This window comes from Pieris rapae, chromosome 4 (genome assembly GCF_905147795.1).
Source record: "Pieris rapae chromosome 4, ilPieRapa1.1, whole genome shotgun sequence".
Classification (NCBI taxonomy): domain Eukaryota; kingdom Metazoa; phylum Arthropoda; class Insecta; order Lepidoptera; family Pieridae; genus Pieris; species Pieris rapae.
The window spans coordinates 2352241-2377315 of NC_059512.1; the positions used below are offsets into that span (position 1 = coordinate 2352241).

The 25075-nt window shown below is 32.8% G+C and overlaps 1 protein-coding gene across 9 annotated transcripts in view; it reads left to right on the top strand.

The window, feature by feature from the left end:
• LOC110994542 (polyhomeotic-like protein 3) overlaps window positions 1–25075 on the top strand; it is a 209517-nt gene that overhangs the window by 174447 nt on the left and 9995 nt on the right. For all 9 annotated transcript variants that reach the window (XM_022261238.2, XM_045627926.1, XM_022261237.2 and 6 more), the window contains 2 exons: window positions 4062–4251; window positions 5456–5574. In XM_022261238.2, the coding sequence (XP_022116930.2) occupies window positions 4062–4251; window positions 5456–5574 (309 nt within the window). The remainder of the gene's footprint in view (window positions 1–4061; window positions 4252–5455; window positions 5575–25075) is intronic.

Below are 25075 nucleotides of genomic sequence, written 5' to 3' on the forward strand. Positions count from 1 at the left end.
ATCGTAATTAAGACCGATAAGGCTCTGACCTTTACACTTCCTTTAGATAAGAAGAAAGTGCTAAATGTGGTTGCTAGTTGGCACACGACAAATAGGGTTGACACAAGTTTTTAAATTGTCATGGAAATGAAGCTGACCAACAAATTATAAACGTGTAAAATACAATTATTCTAAATTCCCTTCCCTACAGAGGTCTTACATATTTTGGTATGACTCTGAGGTTCTAAAACTTAACACAGACAGCTCATCCATATAACAACTCTCAGCCACACTCTCAAATACAGAGTGCTTACAAACATTCACATACTAATACATTTACGCAAACTTAGTCTTATACAAGTTTTGTATGATTAGATGTCAAACTATGACTAGTTTTAAATAAAATAATAATTTAAACATGTATTATATATCATGGAATATTCCAATCAGGGGCAACATATAGAACACCACGCAATAAAAAGTATTCACTACAAAAAAAAATACAAATCAATTGTTTTAAAACATACTGTTATTACTTCTCGACATTTTTGACAACCCTATCAGTCATATCTAAGGTAAGTACGGCTTTGCCCAGTGCAGCGAAGCATCTCCTCTCTCCACTAAAGGTAACTGGAGCTGCACTAATTGGCGCAGGCACGCGCATGCGCGCGCCACTCGCGACACGCCAATGATGGGATGTGAAATCGAACTTTTTCATATGAAATCGATGTTAGAGTCGCAGTTCAGTCAGTCACGTACGATTAGCCAATTAGCTAAGAGTTATTGGGCTCAAATTTACTAGAAAACGAACGAACTTTATATAAATGAGATTGCAAGATACCCCGAACACAATGTATTTATTTATATATAAAATATTACAAACGCTCGAACACTGACACATTGGTACAAGAAAAAAAATAAACCCAATTTTAATATGACAAGTGTTTATAGGCATCATTACAAACATGAAGACTTGAAAGATATAAAAAAATTAATTATAAACCTAAACGAAAATTATGTCGTATTCTCAATCTGGATATCGATGAAGTTTTGCAGCCTGCGATACCAGGTGGTTCGGCATCCCATGATATACCTATAGTTCCCATCCCAGGACATATTTATATATACAAACTATATAAATATACAAACATGTCTATAATTATAATTTTTTTTTTAATTATAATAATTTATTTATTTTTCTCCCTTAAACATTAACAATAATAATAATTATACAGTGACGGTATTGGGAGACTGGTTTCCAAACTAGGTAAGAACCTGTGATATGGATAACCAGAATAATAAGTTGTCTATTGTGTTAGGAAAGAGCTATAATTATTTTATTTAAAAAGATTAATTACAATATAATTATCAACATATAATTTTTTCTTGTTACAATAAAAGCTTTATTTTATACTAAAATTAACAACGAAAGGAATTTTCTTAAATAATGTAAAAAGCTAATATGACACTGAAATAATTTTAATAATAAAACATAAAAAGAGGCGGCGTTCTAAAATAATATACGGTATCTATATAAAAACCGGAATTTCACATTCTATGTACCAGTGAACACGCGAAGTGTAGCGATTTTTGCTCATCGTTTTTCAACTTTCTAAGAAATGGTTGAAGTTCAGTTTAACGTAATTTAGATCGCGATCAAGTAAACACTAGTTACTTTCTAAATTCGATATTATCTGATCGCCGATATTAACATGATTTGTTACATTTCTCTTTGTATACAGTAAATTTATAGAATTTATTCTCACCTGACGGGGAAACGGGAGCGCGGAAATAAATTGTAAGATTAATGGAGAGAGCTCGTGCGATTGTAGGGTTGCTATACTCAAATAAAAGTTTAGCTAACCACAAATTGATATAATTAATGAACTGCACAGACTAACAGATGTTTTTAAATGACCACGGAGTGAGCTCGTTTGCTTGCTGTCAGTTCCTATACTGTAAGAAATAGTAATTTTGTAAATGAGTTAATCTTTGTGTGTTCTGTGTTATTTTTTCTGTGTATGTATTTTTCATATGTGGTATAATAAAAATAGTTTCCGCATATTCTAATCTGTCATGGAACCGACAATTTAACAATACAGAAAAACATATTGGAAATGATAAACTGAAACGTAGATTGAACTTTCTGTGTAACTTAAAAACAATTAAATATATTCGTTCATTTTTTAATTACAATAAGTTTATTTCAGTCAAATGCCTTCAATAATTTATGACAAACTTCAGGTGTGTTATTTTAATAAATTGTGACATGAGGCAACCCTAAATAAAACCACTCGGCGCGTGCGGCTATGTGTTCATTTCACGCGCGCGCGCATCGAAATTTTACCTAGAATTAGTCAGTGTTTTTTACTTTACAGCAATTAAAAAAGATAGATTGCGATTTGACCCGCGGGCAGCGAGCGTAACGAAAGGCCAACGTTATGATGAATGTCGGCCACTTGTGGGTGCTCTCGATCAGATAATCACCTAATGTTTGTACAGTGTCTACTTGAGTCGCTACTGATGAGTTGATTTTAAAGCCTTTGATATGAAACTTCAAGTCAATCTAATAAACAGATGTAATAACTTCTAAAAATATAATCATGATTGATGCAATATGGAGAAAGTTATATTAACTTTTTGGATTTTTAAAATTGCTTGGAATTAGAAACGAATCGCGTTAAGGTCTTTAAATAAAAGCCTAATTGTATTGTGAATGTTCATGGGTCATCATCAGGTGATCTTCCTGTCCGTTTGCCTCCTGTTCTAAAAAAAAGTATATATGAAAGTGTCGCTAATACATCTGTATTCGTAGGCATCATTTATTTATTTTTAAGCATTGTTATTCTTTTTTGAAGTGAAAATTTTAGTAGCGTTGTGCACTTTTTTTGTATGGGTAAAAAATGACGCGCCAGGACAGACTTGGTCTAAAATTCGAGACGGATGGAGAGTAGACAGCTGGCACGGCGTATTAAAAGTAATATAAATTGTCAGGTTCGTGTACGATATCGCAATAAATAAATATTATATTCTACCACATAAATAATATTAATCTTATACTGATAATAATTAAAGCAATTCATGCAAAATGATTCCCTAACCATTCCAAAATATAAAAAATGCACAACGTTAATATTCAAGTTTTCAATTCTGCCGGCACTCCCGGAGTGCAACCCGTCGCTTTTTATTGAACTGAGACTCCAGGTTATGTTGGGCGTCAAACATTTGTTAAATTAATATCATCACTTGCTCTGTATAATTTATAACAATTTAAAATTAAGAAATTACGTCTATTTAACAAGCTACAAAGATGTAAAGTATCAAATAGCCAATTCTTCCTTGTGTGTTTATTCTTCCTTCCTAACTAGCCTAACCAAACCACAATCGCGACTTAGAATAAAACAAAAGACAATTATAATTAATTAAAAGCCATTTGATTTTCTAAAATTGTTGTCCTGACGTAACACCATTATGAATTAACAAGTACGATTTTGTATCTAACAAATTTTAAGCTTTCAGCTGTCTGATTTGAACATTGTTTACAACTCTGTACGTACTCTGTCAATCGTGCTATTTAATACACAAATCTTAGGTTAGTATTACCAAGCAAGCTGCAAGCAAGTTGAATTTTGAATTCACATTTCAATTGGTACAAAATAGAAGATCTACTGTTGGGTGCTTTTATTATAATTTCCAGTACTACCTCGAGGTCTGTTGTTGCACAACTGAGCGTTTTTAAGTTTTTAAGTCTCCTTCGTGCCTTTTCCACCTACATGACACTGGCGAAGTACCTTGTGCCCAGATGGCACAAATTGAAGCCATAAAAAAAAAATAAGTCAGTTTTTGTCGCTCACTATGTGGTACCAACTGCCCATTGAAGTGTTTCAGAACCAATCCAACTTAAAAGACAACAGACTCGCGAGCCTCCTGAGATGAGAGTGTCCATAGGCGGCATAACTTGACATCATATTAACCTGCCATTCGCCTCAGTTCTATTGTTTTTCTCCTGTGTACATTGTGATGTAAATAAAGTGTTATTATTTTACGACTACCATTTTTTAATTTGTGTTTTATTTTAACAGACTTTATTAGCAATATCGCGAGTGGGCCGTGGGGGAAGATCGCGGCGAAAGCGCATCGGAACTGGTGCAGTTCCTGAGCACTCGCCGCTTGATCTCTCCGCGGCTGGGGAGAGTGCTGCAAAGCGAGCACGACTCTCCGCCAGTCCTAGCACAAGGAGTGATGATGATAGGGATAGGATATCAAATGAAGGTAATATTTGACATCACAAAGACTCTGCAGTACCGTTGTTACCCACACCTCTCTAGAGGGACTAGTGTTAGATCAATTTTGGCACAACCATATTTCACTCATGAATATACTTTGACTATATTATTAGTTGTAAAGCAAAACCTGCACTCATGTTATAGGGTGCTATAACGTATATTAATAGTACTTGTTAGTGTGTAATAAGATTTACCATATTCCTAATTATGTTTTATTTTAAATATGAAAAGGATTAATATGCTTGTGTTAACTTAATATTGCGGAAATATATATTATAACTTTTGAAACCTGATTTATTGAGAATTTAGAAGTACTTATTATATTGGACTATATTTAAAGATTTAATTAATAATGAAAATTTAATAAATTTGAAGTGTTGTAAAGATTTTCTAAGCCGTATATGCAAAAATGCAATTTCACGAGATTTTCCACGGAAGAAAAGTCAAGGTACTCGCACGCGTGATATTAACCACGGTAATAATTATGAGTAAGATATAACTGTAGCGGTTAATTAAAATCATCACGCGTCAATGCGTATTGCATAATTCATTGCATTGATGTAAAAAAGTTTATTTAAAAATTAAATCGACTTATGAATATTGTAGATTAAAACTTAATGTTAATCAGTCATTTTCTATGCAATGTTTGAAACATGTAACAAAGTAACATATAGCTTTGTATTAATAAAACTTATTTCGTAACTAACAATCTTTAAAGTGACGTATGTCAAGCCAATGTTCTGAAATGCTTTCTGTATTTAATCCAATTATTATTACGGCAATATTTGATCTAAAACTGTGTTTCCCTACCAGAACCCGCGCCCCAGAGGGGGCAATTTGATTGTTACGAGCGGCTGAATTTTAGTTTTACATTATGTTTTGAAAATTTACTTACTGCGTTTCTTTAACAATTTCCTAGTCAATTCTTCCTAAAACCTATCATTAAAGTTTTTTTTAATTATACAATTCAGTTATTTAAATAAAACTTATATAAGTTGAATATTGGACATAAGAATTTTAGAAAGGCTAAGGTGGCATGCCTCAAAAGCTTGGCACAGTTTAAGAAAATCAGTAACAAAAATACTTTATAAAATTAAAACGAATATTGTCTCTTACGACCTTCATAAAGTAAAACATTATAACGAATAAAAGTTTATTAAAAACTAATAAAATGTTTCATTTTCGTGTAGATCGGAGTGAAATCCGCGACTGCCTATGCGCAGAGGCGCGCGCGCGCATCTCCGCCTGGTCCGTAAACGACGTCTGTGACTTCGTTAACTCAATCGACATTTGTGCTGAATATGTTTCGGTAAGTTTATAATCACATTTTTACTGATAAATATCTGTGAAGAAATAATATAAGACAATAGACAATTTAAACAGTATTAATATTTATTATTTATTTATTTATTTATTTACACTTCGTTGCTAAAGAAATACAAATAACACAAAATATATAAATTACAAGGGATGCAACGGGCGGCCTTATCGCTAACAAGCGATCTCTTCCAGGCAACCCTAGTAAGAATAGAAATAAATAAAAAAAATAAAAAAATGATGGGTGCAAGAAGTGCAGAAGTTATATAAAAAACAAAATAAATTTATACTAAAATATAGAACCTTAATCTATTAGTAACTATATATATTATAATAACAAACTAAAATAAAAAATAAATATTGGCTTTAGTTATACAGAAAGTGTTACGAAATTACACAGTTTAGGCTTGTATATTCCACAATGTACGAAAGCTTCGTAAACAAACGAAACGTTGTATATAGAAGCCCAAACAGCTGGGTCAATTAAGGTTGTAACCTGTCAGTTATATGACATGATTCGTAAATAATATCGAAGTACGTGAGAAACGCGTTTGGGTAACTCTCTCGGTTACTTTCTGAAATCTTTAGTGCAATGTTTTTTGACGCTGATTTTCTTGGTTATATAACGAGATGTTTATTAATATGATATATACATAATTTTATCACAAACTATGTATTTCCCTAATTTGACTCAGGGTCCTTAAAAAAAAAAGCGTACTGATGATTTCAGGTTTCATAAAAATTAGACTGTACACTTTCGTCTCTTTCTGTTGAATTGTGATTACGCTGAGTTGAAAAGAGACGAGTAATAATACTCAAGCACTCGAACTTTTAATACATTGAGAAAAAGCAAGTTAATAAAATTTAAGTGAGAAAAGCGGAGAAACAAAATGGCAGCCAGCATTATCCTTACAAAACTACGTGTACAACAAATAGGATATGTTTACAAAACAATGAAATAGCAAAAATCTGTCTACAGTTTTCAGAACGTAATTAAATCCCACAACTTAATGACTTCGTGCTCGAAAAGCGCGGTGGTCCAACGACTATTACCATCCACGATACGATCCGAACAATTTTATTAGTCGGATGCCGGAACATTCAAGTCATCGAATATAAATATTCCTCTTTAGGACCACTTACAAATTACATGTAACTTGCATTAAGATATGGGTTTATGTATTCGTTCTGTTACGTTTATTTTATCATATGGAACTTTGTCTAAGTAATTTTATAACATAGTATATATTGGTATTATATCACAAACATCTTACGTATGCGTGTAAAACAAGTGAACGTCATTTGCAATACATTTTTTGTTTCATACAATTTTGACATTTCTGTCACATTACCTTTAGTATAGGAAAGCCGATGAAAAGAAACTGGAATCTAAAACATTTATTGTTCTCCACCTACAGAATTTTAATCCAATCATCCTTCTATCTTTGTACTAACGAATCAAAGTCATATTTGTTCCAGCAATCTATCTAATAAATTTGTTAGAAGGTATTAAATAGTCTGACAATGGTTTCTGTAACCTAAAAAGCCTTAAAATATTTCCGTGAGAATTAAAATGTTTTCGTAAGCACATTTGGAACACCACAGAATTTGTCACGTGCGTTTTGTAACTATTTTGACATGACACTACTCCGTGACGCGAAATTGACCATTACAGCGTTGCACAAGGCTCTAGCACGGCGACGTTGTACAATTGTATAGAGCTACAAGCTCGTGTTTTGGCTTTACGATATCTACAATAAGGAACACAATTATTACGTGATTCGTAGCAACACCGACTTATTTAATTATTGTATTCACATGCATACACAAAACATTCACTTTAGATTTCTGAACTTGACATGGAGTAGACAATTCCTGTGTGTTTTATTAATATTTTTAGTGTATACCTTGCTAACCAATTATTTCGAAATCGAGTTTTCTGTGTTATAGGCATTGGTTTCCGCTCTTGTCAATATAGCATGGAAAGGAAGAAACTCATGTCAAAGCTAATGTTTATTAAAGTATCGAGCCAAAAGTAATTTCACTAATTTAAAGAACGTTAATCTTCATCGTCAAAATTATTAAGACAATAATTGGTTTATCGACATTTAAGCGAACTTAATTTTTATCTTGAGAGTATAAACAATACCTGTTTCACCGATAATTGTTTATACTTTTACTTCCGTGTATTGGCTTAAAGTAATTTTATAACAAAGATATAAAATTATTTGTTTAAACAAATAATAAGAATAATATTTTCTATTAATTACAACGATATTACACAAAAGAACTCTGCAAAGATTTATATTGTCGTATTATTTTATTTATTTTTAATTAGACAATAATGATGTAATTTCTTACACGTATTAAGAAATACTACTTAGCAGTATTCCAACTGTAATTCAATTAATACATACTATTGATAGACTCCATTTATTTACGTACAAGTGCTTGATATTGAGTAGTGCACATCGTTTTATGAAATTTAAGTATATTTAACAGCAATTTACCGAGAATAGTCAATACTCAAAGATTTTTAGTAATTAATAGTATATATATAAGTACAGCTTCCCGGAATCATATATTATTTTTAAACATATGAGGGTTAAACGATAAAGATATATATCTCAAAGTATTATAAACAATAACATGATATGATAATAATAACATGATATATTAAACGTACAGTCACACTAATACTTATGGTTACTATTAAATACACAGATGTTACTTAAATTAAATTCAGTATTAGAATTTGATTATAAATGCGGTGTCTAAAATTCCAAATCCGCTTAAGGTACTAAGTAAGATTGACCTAAGAATCATTCATACCACTTACACAACAATTCGTGAGCTATTGTTAAATATTCAATTCACGCAAGACCAATATATTCAGATTAATTTCGGATTTATTGACAAATTGCAACGCCATCATTTTGATGCGATGCTCACGTTGAGATAAATTCGATTTCGATCGTAATTGTTTAATTTCAAATTATATTGTTTATAGGTTTGCGTATTTTATATGTACCTAGGGATAAATTCTGTAGAATTTGGTTTAAGTTTAATCAACGTAATGAAAATAATTAACGTAGGCCATAGGATTTTTTGTGAACATAAACAAATGAATTTTTTTTTATAAATCCATAGGTACATATAATGCTAACACACTAATACTTAAGTTTTATGGAAATACACTCAGTGGTTACATATGTTCATATGGACTCGATAGTTTATCGACTATATTTAAGACATACCTACCGTAGAAATAATCAACCAAACACGTATCTGAGTTTTTGTATCGCAACGTTTGTCACAATCATCTGATTGACAATATTTATTATCCATCAGAGGTACGTGATAAATAGCGTACACTTCAATCCAAATTAATATACTGCAACTATAACCCATATTTAATGGTCGTAAACGTGAAAATGGTTTGCATAATATATTTGTTGTCCTAGATTCACAACCTAATTGCGTATTGTCGTTATATTTATCGTCATGATACTTGCGAAGCGTGAAATTATCCTTTAAGCTCTAAATGTGCTTAAAAGGTCAGTTTACTACAAATGGTCTTGAACTCACGCGATTCAAGTGCCTGGTACATTTGACATCATTTTCACTCATTTGCTTAGGCGCGAAATAAAATTAGAAATGGTAACATTTTAGAATATGTATAGCACTTTCAGAATTACTTTTTGTATTAACACAAAAATACTTATAAACAAAAGACACTCTGCCATTCTCTGTCGAAGAAAATTTTGAGGAAGTAAGCATGTTGTAGGTGCAACCTGAGAACAGATACATAAATATATAGAGATAAAATATTACAATTATTAAAGTATAAAAGGCATATTGCGAAATCAAAAATGGAACAAATTACATAAAAACTGTATTGATAAACAAAGACCACTATTGATAATCAATTTAATAATGCATTTTTACCAGTGAACCGTAATGGACTCTCGCATCTTCTATCATATATGGCGAGTATTCAGAGGAGTTCAGATTATTACCGCGGCAGAGTTTAGTTTTGGACGTCGAGGTAAAATACGAAATTCCACCCGTATCACCTCGACGTTCCACAACTCACACAACTAAAAATCACTCATGATTTTAATGCAGTTCTTGCCGTACCATCTCTATATGAAACCAGCTTCTCACTGAAGTATTTCCGAATCAATTCGACTTTGGATCATTCAGCAAAGGAGAGTACCAATGCTTGGCTGGCAATCGACTTGCAAGCTTTCTGGCAGTGTGGGTGTCTATGGGGAGCGGTATTACTTAATATTAGATGAGCCTCCTGTTCACGATCTCCTCTTTCTCCTCTTTAAAAAGAGAAAAAGAGAGTTGTCTGTCAATACTGAATTCAATTATTGCGATACTACACACAATCAAACATTACCTATTGACCAAATTACTTTTGAATAACTCTTTGTGAGTTTCTACAATGCTTTTATGACGTCATCATGTGACATTGGGCTCAAATAACCCGTTTTAAACCCGTCACTAAATGCAGATGCTCGTGCGCTCGTGATCTTCGATGTCGCAACGTGTGATTTATATAAATTATCCCAATATGTGCTCAATATGAAGCGTATAAATTAAATTGCAAGCTGAGTAACAGTTTACTTAAAATACAGTTGTAAACTATTTTTGAATCTTATGAATTTTAAGTAAACTGTGTAGTAATACATCTGCAGTCGACGACACGACCTAAGGAATCTTAACATTTTATAATTAATCAATATTCTGCATATTCGATAATTCTGAATTCCAAATCTTTGCAATGAAAGTTACTAACGTAAACCTTCGTAGTTAGCTTATTACCTTGATAAGTAGTCCCAAAATGAAGTCATTAAATCGATCACGACTTTATAACTGCTCTAACCATAAACTGTGGCCCAATAGCGACATATTGCGGTGGTTGTGAGATAATTTGTTACAACTATCGTGAAAGGTCTCCGGAGACGTGTTACAGAAATAAAACTAATTGCTCACAATTTGTCCAAGATGCTCAGGCCTTATACAGGCATTTGAGCATCCATTGTTTAAGTGAATAAATTGAGTTCGAAATTCAAATATTAAACTGCTACATTAAGAGCAAGTGTCGGCAAGTGTTACTTGCTGAAATTACGCAATAAAAATAATCTTGTGGAATACATTAATACATAAAAATATTTTTATTTGTAATTGATCATTACGAAAGTATTTTTTACGTTTTTTATATATTCAATATATATATATATATATATATATATATATATATATTATTATTCAGTCTTGTCTCTCAGTGGTGGTTTAAACGGGCAATAGAAAAATGACAATAAATTTATTTATAAATTTGACGATTATTTAAATGATCTTAATCCTTGGCATTAATTGCTCCAGTTCAAATATGGCTGCTTCGCCTTACAAAACAATTTGTTTCACTTAAAACTGGGCCATTAAAAAGAGTGGCGGAGGGTTTCTTGCCAGTTCTTCGCTCCTCTTCTCCGCTCTACGCGCTTGACTTGACAAACAAGTAATACATGTATATTTTTAATCAATTGAACATCTTTTCTGTTGACTTTCATAAGTGTACTTGGCGTACTTACTATATGAATAAATTTCGAGTTTGAGCAGAGTGTGGGTTGAACCCCAAATACACCCGCTTCTTCCTGGGCCAGGTTAAGACGATTTCCACCTGCACCTCAGAAATAAAAAGAGGTATTACTCGTGCTTTGATATTTCTATTACAGACTTTTAAATACTCCAATTAAAATATTTTATGTATACTTTTGCACATTTTGCATACATCATAATATATCTTTGTCAGTCGCCCGTCATAAATTTATCGATTGTAAGAACGCAGGTGCAAAGATAAATGAAGCAAAGTAATTGCGACGCAATTAACTCAATTAATCGAGAAGCGTTGATCATGAGTGCGTGAAAAGGTCTATGTATTTTAAGTAATAGACAAGGTATAGTTATATATTTATTTTGAATTAACGATATATTTAACTAAGTAATATATATATATATTCCGGTGGGAGTCTTCCCTGAGATATAACTCTTCCAACTATTTAAAGGTAGAGTGTAGGTACTCCACCCTTAAAGGCCGCTAACGTAACCAATATGTTACATGGTTGTCCATGGCCTCCGATCTACCCTTCTGTGCTGTAGGCTCGTTTGCCGCCCTATTATATAAAAATATCGATATTACTAAATCATGTGCACTTTACATATACATACACATACCTTCACGTATATTATCACACTTATACACCATCACACCACACAGCCGAATTAGCTAATTAACATATATGCTTGGTTAATATAACTACATTATGTTAGGGGTGCTCTGTTTTTGTTTGTACGTGAGACCATTTTTCTTTAAATAAATAACCAATACACAATACGTTTAGCTGACAGGCTGTAGTTTCTTCCATTCATATTTTAAAGTCCAATAACCTTATGTAGACCAGAAATAAAAGATTTTTAGCTCTGGTTTCACTTTACCGAGTGTTTTAATTACTGTGTATTCCAAAACTCAATCGATTAAGCACTGTGCACGGTAAAATTTAGTCCTTTCTTTGGAAGTTATTTCTAAATAAAATATAAGAAAGTTTCTACAATAATCGTACGAATAGTAATATGGACTGATTTAATAATTATACCTTACATAACCTGTTTAAATAGCCAAAGTTAAAGCTCAGCGTAAACACGCTCAATTAGCGTTAATTTTAATAAAATCAATCCACTCCCACCTGCGGCTATATTTTGTATTTCATTAGAATGCGTGAGCACATTTTGGATGCCACACACCGCCTCATCCCTATAATTTCGGATCACTCAAATCGGTAATAATAAAAACAAACAGCACACGTTACCTCAAGCTATACACGACTAGCAAAAGCTCAACTATTGTTAAAATATTAATAATCCAATCAATCATATCAGTCACATAGAAATGTATGCCGTATTATCATTGTAAGAAGAACGACACTTCGTTGTATGAAGTGAATGTTTAAGTTGGTAATAGTTGATATGTAATTACTATAATGATGTATCGTGACCGCTAAACAGACATTGTTATGATTTGGAGTCATGAAATCATCGTGGTCACGGGTCATCAGCGCATTAGTTTCACTTTTATATCAGCTATGGTAATCGGTGTATGTAAAAGTTCAGAAGAACCATTTGTTGATTGTTCATCAAAGACAAGGCACAGACTACTTCCACCTTTATAATTTGAAAGTCTTCATTCGTTCGTTCGTTCGTTCCTTGTTCTTGAATACTATACCTAGGTAATTTAGTTTTTGACTTAAAAATTATTTGTAAGTGCCTAATAGCAGTTAATTTTTTTATCAAGTAATTTTGTTTTTCCTAATAATTTTTATGTTTGTTTTTGTCCCGTGTGTATTTTTTTCATTTATGCATTGTTGTTGATTTAGGGTCAACTGTTAAATCAAGATTGTTTTCTATGAATTATTTCGAAATTAAAAACACATAAACTAAACACGTACAAATGACGTCATTAAATTAGGCGTATATTAAACCTTTATGTTTACATCACGTGTTGTTTATCAACAGCCACTCACAGCTTTCATTTTAACACTTTAGTCGTGACATGCAAATGGTTACAATTTATATCATTCAACATTAAACGCTCCGATAATTCGGCAACACAAGAAGCATATTAATCTTTCTCTTAAGAAGTGCCGCCGTCATTTAAAGACTTAATCGATAATTGAATAACAGATTTCTATTATTTATCTGTATTTCTAATTGTTCTCTTATCTGTGTTTTGCTTAGATGGGACAATTCCTACACTGAGGTTGCATAGTTAATTTATGTCGTAACAAACCTGCATTTCATTTAACTAAAAATCACGTAATCGATTAATAAATATCACTTTAGATAGAAATTAATAAATTTTCGGATCTTGTTTTAAAAAAAGAAAAACAATTATTTCAACTAGTTCATTAGTAATTTCGCAATCAGCTTTCTCTATTAACCGGTCGGCACTTGTGGTCTATAGATGACATTACAAGTCCATCGTAGACTAGTTCCTATTATCCGAACTTGCTATTGCCCAATAACAACGATTTATGAGACTGGTTCGCTCTCCAAGGCCTTTTACCATAAACAATACAGGACTTGTTCCACAGATTTCGAAATCTGGATTTATTTTTGTTTACCGCCAGTTATCACTTGAAATACTTTTTTTATTACCAACCAGTACTAGATTTTTGAGCAAATAGCATTTAAGAAAAAAATATATAACCTGCCAGTATTGCACTAGATTTTTTTATTATCATTGATTTTAAAGTATCACTCATTAAACCTCCTTTAAATTTATTCTGTACAAACATTACCTGTCCACATCGTATCCCTAAGTTTCGTACTAACTACTAACTGACGTGAGACTGATCTTGATTTAGATTTTCGTGATTCATGTGTACTTTTTACTTTTTGTTTTTCACGGATCAGTATCAATTTAGTTTATTTTGTTTCTTTTTTTGTTCCTGTTTAGTTTCTTTATGTAATATGTATTTTTACACTTCTTGCCTATCTAATGTAATTTAATACATTTTTTTTCTTCACTCACAGTGGTTGCCTAGAAGAGATCGCTCGAAAGCGATAAGGCCGCCAGTCGCTCTGCTCTCATTTAACTCTGTCCAATTTTATATTGTAATGTAACGAAGTGTTAATAAATAAACAAAGCAAAAAATAATAATACAATGCAATGACTGTTGCTAGTACCAGCTATTTTCCAATCTATCGCACCGTAGATTGTGGCAAAATTTTCACGACATTATTCTATAATTTATTCCGTACCTACCAACATATAACAATGAGTAGCTCTGTAAAGCTGCACAAAATCGCTTCTACAGTTTAGTTTTTGCATCGAAGTACCATAATCGTTTCTAGAATAGTCTACCGCATCCGTCGGCTTAACGACGTTTATCGACAGGATATATAGATGTGTAGTCTGTGACCATATCTCTCGACCCTCGGCTAAGGACCAGAAACTAATGAATAGGAATTAAGCTTGCGCTAATAGAATTGCACGAGACCACCACGGAGATTTACAGACAACACACCCACATACACACTCGTTACGGTATTGATGTCTTTAGTGACATTTTTCGAATTTTATAATATAAGGTGCAAGCACTCAATGACTTAGATATAATAAATAATTTATCTCACCACTGTCAGTTTGACTAAGTAGTTTATGTGTAAGCTTTATTTAAATATTACTATATTTTAATATGTATTTTTATTTAATTATGTTATTCAAGTATTCCTACAGCTACTCATAAAACAATATTCAAACAATTATATTATACACAAAAGCCAAAAACGGAATACACAGTCAAACATGAACATAAAGCACAGTTTTATACAAAATATATAACAAAGCACAAATTCATCAATCAGTTCTAAATTCAAATATTCATTGATCAAAATGATTAATGTTTTAATAAAAAATAAATAAAATAAAAAGTTGTACTATATTTTTGTTGGATAGGGTTGGCTATTTTTTTAAATCCTTTAAAATACTCCGTTCTATAATAAATACTTAGAGTATTTCATATTTGAAGGACCACTGACATCAGAATTATTTAATTTCGATCGGCCATTTAAATAGAGACGTCTAGATCCTGTGATAAGGACCAGGAGCAATGCGTACGATTTAATCTACATCATTTATACTCTATGGTCATTCTCTATATTTGTCCAGATCTATGCGCCATTTATTATATAATCATTTTCATTTTAATATGTTAAGTGTCACACAAATATTTCGTAATAATATTTATAATGTTCGTCAATTCTTCAAAAATACAATGTAGATACCTATCATTGTTTGATAAAGTTTATTCCTAAGAGTTTAAAATGTACATTTATCAGCGCTGACACGTAGTAAGCGTAGTGTATTAGGTGTAATCCAGTGGAATTGCTTCGAACGCCAATCTTCTACAGAAATCGTCCTGTTATTGATCAATTCAATAGACGCCTACAGCCATCTTTCTACATTCAATATTTAGATGGTATATAATATACATATTTGTAACAGCCGTTCTCTGATTAATTCATTTAAACTACAGTTACTTAAACCAATCAGTAAAGAATTAAAAAAGGGCTTTAAACATTGTCATTAGGTTATTTTTTCACAGATAAAGAATATGTTTACTAAATTGACAGATAATTTTGTCGACGAATTATTTTTGACAATGACATTTCAAAGTTCCATAGATTAATAACAGCAATTATCTACACGACCGCAATCAAAGCACTCGGCAACACACCTACATCAAATAAATTCATACAAAGATAGATAATGCATCTTGGCACGCAACCAGCGGTACCGCGGTTGACATTCCAGCATTGAAAGGTCGCAAACTGGTTCACTCGGCGTCATTACACTAGATGGCGTTGCAACCGACATTACCACCACAGATTACACTCCATTATAGCTAACTTCGCTAGCACGCGTAGTGTTTCCGTTGAAAGCGGCACCGGTAATTTCTGCTGGATTGAAGAGTGCCGTGAAATAGTGTAATGCGTCGGCTATGTTTGTCGGCTCGGATTCAATTCGCATTGGGACGCGACTTTCGATATATTGTGAATAGTTCTCAATTTTCTCTCTCATATATTACGTTATTTTTAAACTAACGAAAGACTTAGGGACCTTCAAGAAATGAGCGTACGAATTCTTGAAAAGCCGGCAACGAACTGGCGAGCCCTCTGGCAGTGAGTGTCCATGGGCGGCGGTATCACTTAAAGGTGAGCCTCCTGCCCATTTGCCCCTTGTTTTATAGAAAATCTCATCAGGACTTCTGCCTTGGATTTATATAAACCTTTGGAAATGAATGTCTTTTATGATGATACAGCTTGATCGTTACTATTACTGTTACTAGTTCATGATACATTTTAAACGATCGTTCCACCTGTCCCAAGTCTTGTTCTCGTTACTAAGAACTCGGGCGTTAACCGCGTCTACATCCTGAAACCATAGCCTTGACTTCTCTGAAGACATTCTTTAAAACCGTTATGAGGATGACTAGTAAAAATGTTAACTTTCGCATTATACCTTCGACCGTCTCGTTTTTAACGCGCATAAAATACCTGCTCTATAAAATACACAGGTTTAAATTGCAGCGAACTAACAAAATAAAATCTCATACAATTTTATACAATTCCACAGTTTAATTGAAGTTTGTCGATGTATTCGTTTAGCAAAACAACGAACCAGTCGACAGATAATGACCGCTCTGAGAATCTTCACCACTACCATTTGTCCGAGTCCCATTGACATCTGTCGACAGTGTAACGAGTTTATCTATTCCACACTCATTATTCAAAACCCTACCATGTTGTCTCGAAGTTACTCGTGAATCGACAACATTCAATACTGTATCGATTATCTAATAAAAGCTTACGGATATGTAATTAAATGTGACGATAAGTCGAGATCTGAAGCGCCGTATGTAAATGAGAGGTGTAAAAACATTGGATTTAGTGCGGCCTTTCGATTTGAATTTACAGGAATCGGTTAATTTAATTTAAAATACATTAAGTGGAAAATCTATATCAATTGGAGATAACATAAACTCCTCCTATTTACATTTTATTATTCATTGCAAGCTGCAACTAAACTATATTTATTATTTCCTCCTACATATATAACATCTCAGTAGTATAAATGTCGACCAGTTACATCCACACCTGAAACGCCGTAACCTACATATACATAACAAAAAATGCCTATCATCATGTCACAATAGATTATACAAACAATCATTATTATGACACGACTCCATCTCGAACAATAGACGTAAGAAGTGCACATGTAATACTGGTTTAATAAATGTGTAATAGAGCTTTCATAAGTTGCGAAATGCTGGTGACAATTGCGATCGATAAATTATAGTAGCGGTTACCTACATTGCACAAGTAAGACAGCCGCCGTTGTCACAAAAATGGTCTCAAAATACTAAACTGTTTTTTGTTTATAGTAGACCAATGTTTATAGAAATCGTTATACATTTCAGTTAGGAAAAATTAAGAAATCTGTGACAACCATGATCGCTAAAGTAACACAAAACAGCATTTAAAATTTTGTATTGTAAATACAGAATCTATATTAGGTTAAATGAATCTGTGTGTGTGTCTTAAATCTTTATTTAATTTATGTGCTGTTGAACCACATGGCCCAAGAGTCTCTACTCCAAAACACAAACAATTCTAAACAAATAAAATGTCGTTATAACTGCTACAGACTACCTAAAATCTATGAAACTATAACATTCCTTACTAATTTCAATTTATTTGATGCATTGGCAACTACGGTTGGTCTACGTCAACTTGTGCAAGCCACCCACCTAGAATGCCGCTTTACAATTTAATAAAATGTATTTGTATCGGATTGCCGAGGGCCAATACCGAATGACAGTCATTTGTGACATTTCCATGGTGCTTTAGTTCTGCTGTGATGTTTATTGAGTTATGGCGGCTTATTGCTACGTTTTAGTGAAAGGAAGGTTTTTCAAAGCTTTCGAACGATTTTCTTTAATAGTAAACTTTCCAATACGCTGAAATAATCATGTATTTTTGGCAGATAACGTGGATATATCCTAATAAATAATATTTTGTCTATGACATAGATTATCAGATAGATTGTTATGATATAGATAATATACATCTACCATAAATTATACGCAGTATCAAAGCAAGCAACGTTTGGAATCAGTTTCCGCACTTAGACGACCATTTTGTCAGTTGTGCCTCATATATGACCATGCATCCAACTAAATTTCAAAAAATACATGCATGGAATTGTGTACTTTCGGTATTTATTTATTAAATATCACGGCTTCAAATATAATGGTATATCTATAGTAAATGTGCTAGTTCCAATACTAGTAGTAGTAGGTAGTATCAGATATATTTTTTTTCAATCGGTACCTCTGTCTCTAGGACCATTAATAGGTTGAAGATGAAATATCTAAGGAAATACGCCGGGGGGTGAGACAGTGATCCATTTATGCTTCTCATTAGCATATACCAGAACCACTCGAAGCGATCAGCTTAATATCTATAGTAAATTATTTCCGATTTATTGCACACCGTTCTATCTTACTTGTAACTTGAGATGAAGAAATTAATTTTATTCCTTGACTCGTGCTCAATACGCTTAAGGTTTATAAGGTAATGCAAGAAATGTTTAAATTTATAAAAGCTGAATTAGTCTTAGGTTTAAAGACATTGATTCTCATAATAGACATTAGTCACTTACATGAGAACACTTATATGCTAACGATACAATTTGAGAAAAAAAAGAAACTTGGTAGAACTTGGATGAACTTTCATTTCCGTAGATTGGGATCACTCAATGGATGGTCAGATGATCAGATGGTCTTTTAATCTTAATTTAAATATTGCTAGGCTGCCTGCACTTTTTCTATTTTGTGGTGAGTCTATTATACCGTCTTTACTATGGTTTATGGAAGTAATATTTGTTTACAGCAATTTTTGTTTTTGATGAGCAGTATTGGCCAAGTGGCTTCAGCGTTTGACTTTCATACCTGAGGTCGTAGGTTCGATCCCGGGCTGTGCACCAATGGACTTTGTGTGTATGTATGTACGCATTTAACATTTGCTCGAACGATGAAGGAAAACATCGTGAGGAAACCGACATGTCTTAGACGGTTAGACCCAAAAAGTCGACGACGTGTGTCAGGCACTGGAGGCTGATCACCTACTTGCCTATTAGATTTAAAAATGATCGGGAACCAGATTCAGAAATCTGAGGCCAAGACGACAAGAGAGGTTATGGCGCCACTGATTTAAAGCAATTTTTGTAGAAGCGAGCAGAATGCGAAAAAAATACTGTAACACATGAGAAATCGTTTCAATTTAAAAGCTTTACAGAAGTCATAGTTCCGAGAGATTAGAATTTTCTAATGTTATTTGACAAGTTGTGTTCACGTAAAATCATCAAAAATGTTTATGTTTCGATTTTGAATACGATTGTTAACCTAAATATTTTGTACGAATGTCGTAAATTGTTTAAAGGATAAAAGATATAGTTATAGCATTAGATCAAAATTTCAAAGAATTATTGCTTAAATTATGTAAATGGCTGTCGAAATACAAATGACTGATTCCATTTTTGGCCAAAGAATTTGCCACAAGATTTGCAAAGGTTAAATTATAATGTCTCAACATAAGTAAAGCTATACTAACTTTTCAAGGACATTCAGCTGGAGTATCGGTCCTGGCTTCCAGAATTAAAATCTTTAATTGGGATAAAATTAGCTATCCTTAAGAAATTAATGACATGATACAGAAGCATACCCTATGCACTATTAGAACTTCAAACACTGTGAGGTTTCAGGCTTCGAGTATGAAGCACATGATTACTGTTTAGATTATTTAGGCCTGGTATTGAATGAAAAACACACAATGCAAATATCCCATATCCTATTGAGAGCTCTCAGCAACATAAATACATACCTATAGACAATTTTCTTTCCAGTTGAAACACGAAGTGATTCTTAATTTGATTACCTAATTATATACGCAGTGTAATTTTTGATCTAATATTCTTAGTAGCCTCATTAGCCGTCATCTCATGAGCTTCTGTTACTGTATAACGTCATTTGCTAAACATAATTTACGTCTTGCGGTACAAATAAAGTCATTATATTATCAAACATGGACGCGTGCCATTAAATGATAATAATCATTACGGACGCGAGCGTCGATTGTTTTATTATTGTCATGCTTTCTTTATAATGCGTACTTTTACGCGTTAGAAGAAATTATTTTGTCGTTTTGTACTCGACTAAAAAGTGTGTTGGGAAAATGTATGTATGAAAACAAGAATCTATCGAATCTTTGTATACAGATGAATTTGTAAGGTATTTTTTTTTCGTGTCATTTAGTCCACGCTTTTGATGTCCTTAATATGTAAAATACTAATATAGCTACGTTTTTACTGAATAGTTTAATAAACATATAGACAAAAACCTAGACCCAGACAATTAAAAAAAGAGTGTGTGTACTTACGTACACGCGTAAGAAGTTATACTTCTTTGGCGTGAGGAAAATAATAACTAAAATGCAGTAGTGATTAACGATAAATATTTAAATTAATTAAAAAGATTTTATTTAAATAAATAAATTATTAGTAAATACTATCACCGTAGTATATGAAATTGATTTAAAATACCAAAATAATATTTATTTATTCACACTTTTGTACTGTTACGAAACAGTTCTAAATATAAAAATACTAGAATATACAACTTGAACATGGTTACCGATTTCCATGCCACTTAGACCTAACTTTACGATGTTGAATTTAGGTGTTGGTGTGCGCGCGCATCGTTAAAATTCACTCATCATTTTCTCCATCGTGCCAAAAGAAGTATAACTTCAAAAATAAATATAGATAGATGTCTATAACGTCAGGTCAATTATTGTTTTATATTAGAAATGGTTATGGACTATTTCATAAACAAATAATAAAATTATAGGTACTTGAATGCCAATGGTTGTCATTACAAGTGGTTAAAATAAACCCAGATCTAGTTTGTCTGGTAAGTTTGCGTGGGCGAGCGTAGGCTGTGCTATGATAATGTTGAATAATAATAATTCATTGTAGGAGTCGAACTTTGATGAAAGGTCATTCGGCTAAATGTCAAACTTGACAGTTTAAACAGAAGTTAAGCTGTCATTCAATTTTGAACGTTGTCTCGTTATTGATACATTAATTGTAATTTAAGATTGGTTAAATTATGTTCTTATGTTTTACATTTTGACGCTAAAAATAGAGTCAGAGTAGTAATTGTTGTATTTTAGTACATGGTTTTCATGGAAACACTTTTCTTTATACATAATTATGTTATATGTATTACAAACTATACACATATAATTATATAGATTTCTCTTTCCTTTTTTTGTTACGTTTTGTAAGATTGTGTCATCTTTTAATAAAAACCTCTTTGGTCCAAACTTTTATAGTTAGAATTTATAGTTTGGTTACAACTTTTTTTTATATTTACCCAGATTTTAATTTTAATTCTTTGCATCTACTATTGACAGTTACGGGTACTTTTGCTTGAATAAATATTTTATAATTTGTATAAAGAAAATTTTGACAAATTTTTTCTCGTCGTTTCTTTTTAAAACAAACCGGAAGTGTAATTTCTAAGATGGCTACACCGCAATAATTTAGTTTAATGCACATTTAGTTACGTGTGTGGCAACACTGATTGTTACAATTATGTCGTCAATGGAAAGTCTGACGACACCGACGCCTACACCCGGATCAGTATCATGGTTCAGTTTTCGGCCTATTACTGTCCACCTCAAGAAAATAGCATACTTAGTGTATGTGTAACTCATATTTACAGCATTCTATGTTTTTCTTTATTTATAGGGAAGTTTTCTTCCCTCCTTAAATTTTTTAAATTAAATTCCCCATTGTTTATACCGCATGATTCTTTGATAAATGCGATCGGTTTAAAAATGGATACGATACTACCAGACTTTTATAAAAGGCCGTCAACGCAATTGCGAGCCTTCTGGCAATGTTAGTGTTCATGGACGTCTATCATTTAACAATAGGTTTATACCCCATGTTTTTATAACCCGTTATAAAAAGAACATAACTTATCTGGATTATTTTTTACAGATTATATAGTATGTCTAGTGTCATTAATGTCGTGGACTGCAGCTATTCAAATAAGTAACGGAAGTTTGGTATCTTAAGTTAATTTAGTATTGATAGCCCGAAAAATTACATGTTATGTTACACAAACACCTGTCAACCACAACCGGTGCTTGCGCATGCATATTAACTGTTAAAAATTTAAAGTTACGAAATAGAATTCTGTTTATTTATATCGCTTGTATATAATGACTATTCATTAAAACCTTTGGCATATTTATATTTTTTTCTAATGGCAACCCTAATCAAAGCGGTACAGTAAAAGAATCCTATCGATCGGGCTACACACAAAGCGGGAGCCGATATCGTATAAAGATAATCTGTTTTCTGTAACCTCACGACCTGGGATTGTAACAATATAATTAAAGAGAGATCGTCTGAGTCGCCGCTAGACGCAACCGTGATATTATATAGATGCTGTTTCGACCGGATATGAGTTCTATTTTTAAAATTGTGTGTGTGTGTCTGTGTGTGTGTGTGTGCGTGTACTGTGACCTCAGTTTCCGCACTAACACGCCCATCTGGTCCCTTTTTTTAAATGTAATTCATAATTCGAAAATCTATTACATAAATTATTACTGTGCCAAACTTTAGAGACGCCAAAAAATTTAAATGAGATGTCATGACTTATTATGTTTCTTCATAGAAAGTTCATTAAGAAGCTTCGTTTTCAATCACTAAACAAAATTTCTAATTATGTCGATAGTTTCAAAGCTCAAATAACTTTACGAATCGATAAAATTGTCGATGTCCAACAATCGATTGGCCGAATGCACTTCATAGTTCATTTACCGGGTTACCGATTGTATCTGCGCGGGCGCAGTGGGTGGACCGATTCGATTTATGTCGTCCTTACAAGGGTATTTGTAATCGACGGACTGATTTAGTAGTTATGATGATTTGATAACTGGAGTAGCCCGTAAATGGTGGTCTGTTGTCTGACGTGACGTTGATCTTTAGATTATTACATGCTTTTGGATTAATTTTAATAAAACGCTTAATTAGCTATTAAATAATTGGATTGACCATGTAGAACTGATGAATAAGAAGCGGTTAACAAGTAGGCTATACTAGGCAATTTTTTGCGCGGGTGTTGGTGTGGTGGTGTCAGTCAAAGGATGACAATTAACAATTTTGACTTTGACATCCGATATGGAAATAGGCTAATGGCATAATGACGAGTAGATCGGCTCAGTCATGTAAAAATTATTAAGCTGCGTATGTATAAACTATAAAGCATTAAAAAGTATGTACCAACCAAACAAAATCAATATTGAACTACCTTACTACCTACCAAGAAAGAGAATAAAAAACCTTCACCATTTCAATCGAATCGGAAGCTTTGAACCGCACAATGAGAGAATCGTAAATAAAATGTAACTCCGGTCATGCCTTACCCGCAAAACAATAAGAGTAATGTCATAATGTAATGTAACATACATTACCGACAGCAATGCCGTGTGAGACAAGGGTTTAGATAATTCAGCCTCATGAATATTCAGTGTATGTAAAACAAACGAATAGACACAAACATTCGAGATATCTTGTCTGAACCACGATGTGATATGGGAGTAGGGTGTCTATGTTAGAATTTATAACATCTTAGTCTAATAATAATCAGATCGATTGTTTTGTTTGTTTCGCTAGATTAGAACTACTTGCTGTCACGTTATTAGTCATTATTTCAAAAAAACATCATACAATAAATATCACTACATATTAAGTAGTCCTTCCTCCTTACGAAACTCTAAACCACGTAAGTATAAAGGCAAGAAAGAGGAAACTTTAATGCCTCTAACTTAATCTAAGCCCTATAAAATAATTTAATGTATAAGGAAAATTTACACTTGATTGGACGGATTTCCCAATAATTTTATATAAGAGACTCCGATATTATGTGCGATAGATGTTATAAATGAATCAATGTAAAATACAGTTGTCTGCGCTCAAACTTGTACTTGTGTATAAATGGCCAGTCTCAGTAGAGTTTGGTCGCCGTGGCTGTCTGTTTTAAATGAGTTTTTCGATGAAAGTCACTAATACGATGTTATTATATACATATATGTATAGTATACATGCTCAAATATAAAGTTACAGAATTTATGCTATACATATGTAGAGAATCATATCATCAATCAGAATCTAAAAAACTATACTAAACTCATTTATCTTCATATAATTTTTGCTACCATATGGTTACTATAACGTGGTACTCATGGAGCTCGCCCTATTAAGCATATAAAGTCTGCCACTTTCAGTTATCAAACTGTCCTTTTATCTTAGTAACGAACAATATATACCTAGTAACAAGATGTTACTACACACAACTTTTAGGAGTAGGCCGCAGACTCTCTATCTATCTATCTATATCGCAAATCTTTTTTTTCTTATAGGCAAGTAGATGATCAGCATTCTGTGCCCGACACACAACGTTGACTGGGTTTAAGGCATGCCCGGTTTCCTCACGATGTTTTCCTTCTACGAGCGTGTGTTAAACGCGCGCGTAGAAAGTCTATTAGTGCACAGATAGGGATTGAATCTATGACCCCAGGGATGAGATTCGCACGTTGAAACCACTTGACTAACACATGTCTTACATAGTTTATAAAAAAAACTATACGTAATTTAGTTTTTATGATATCAAATTTAACAATAAACTGCTACAAATTACTACTGACTGCCTGAATTAAAAATTATTATTTTTCTAATTAAATTTAAATATATTAGTCTGAACTAACCTCAATAGTTTCATGAATCG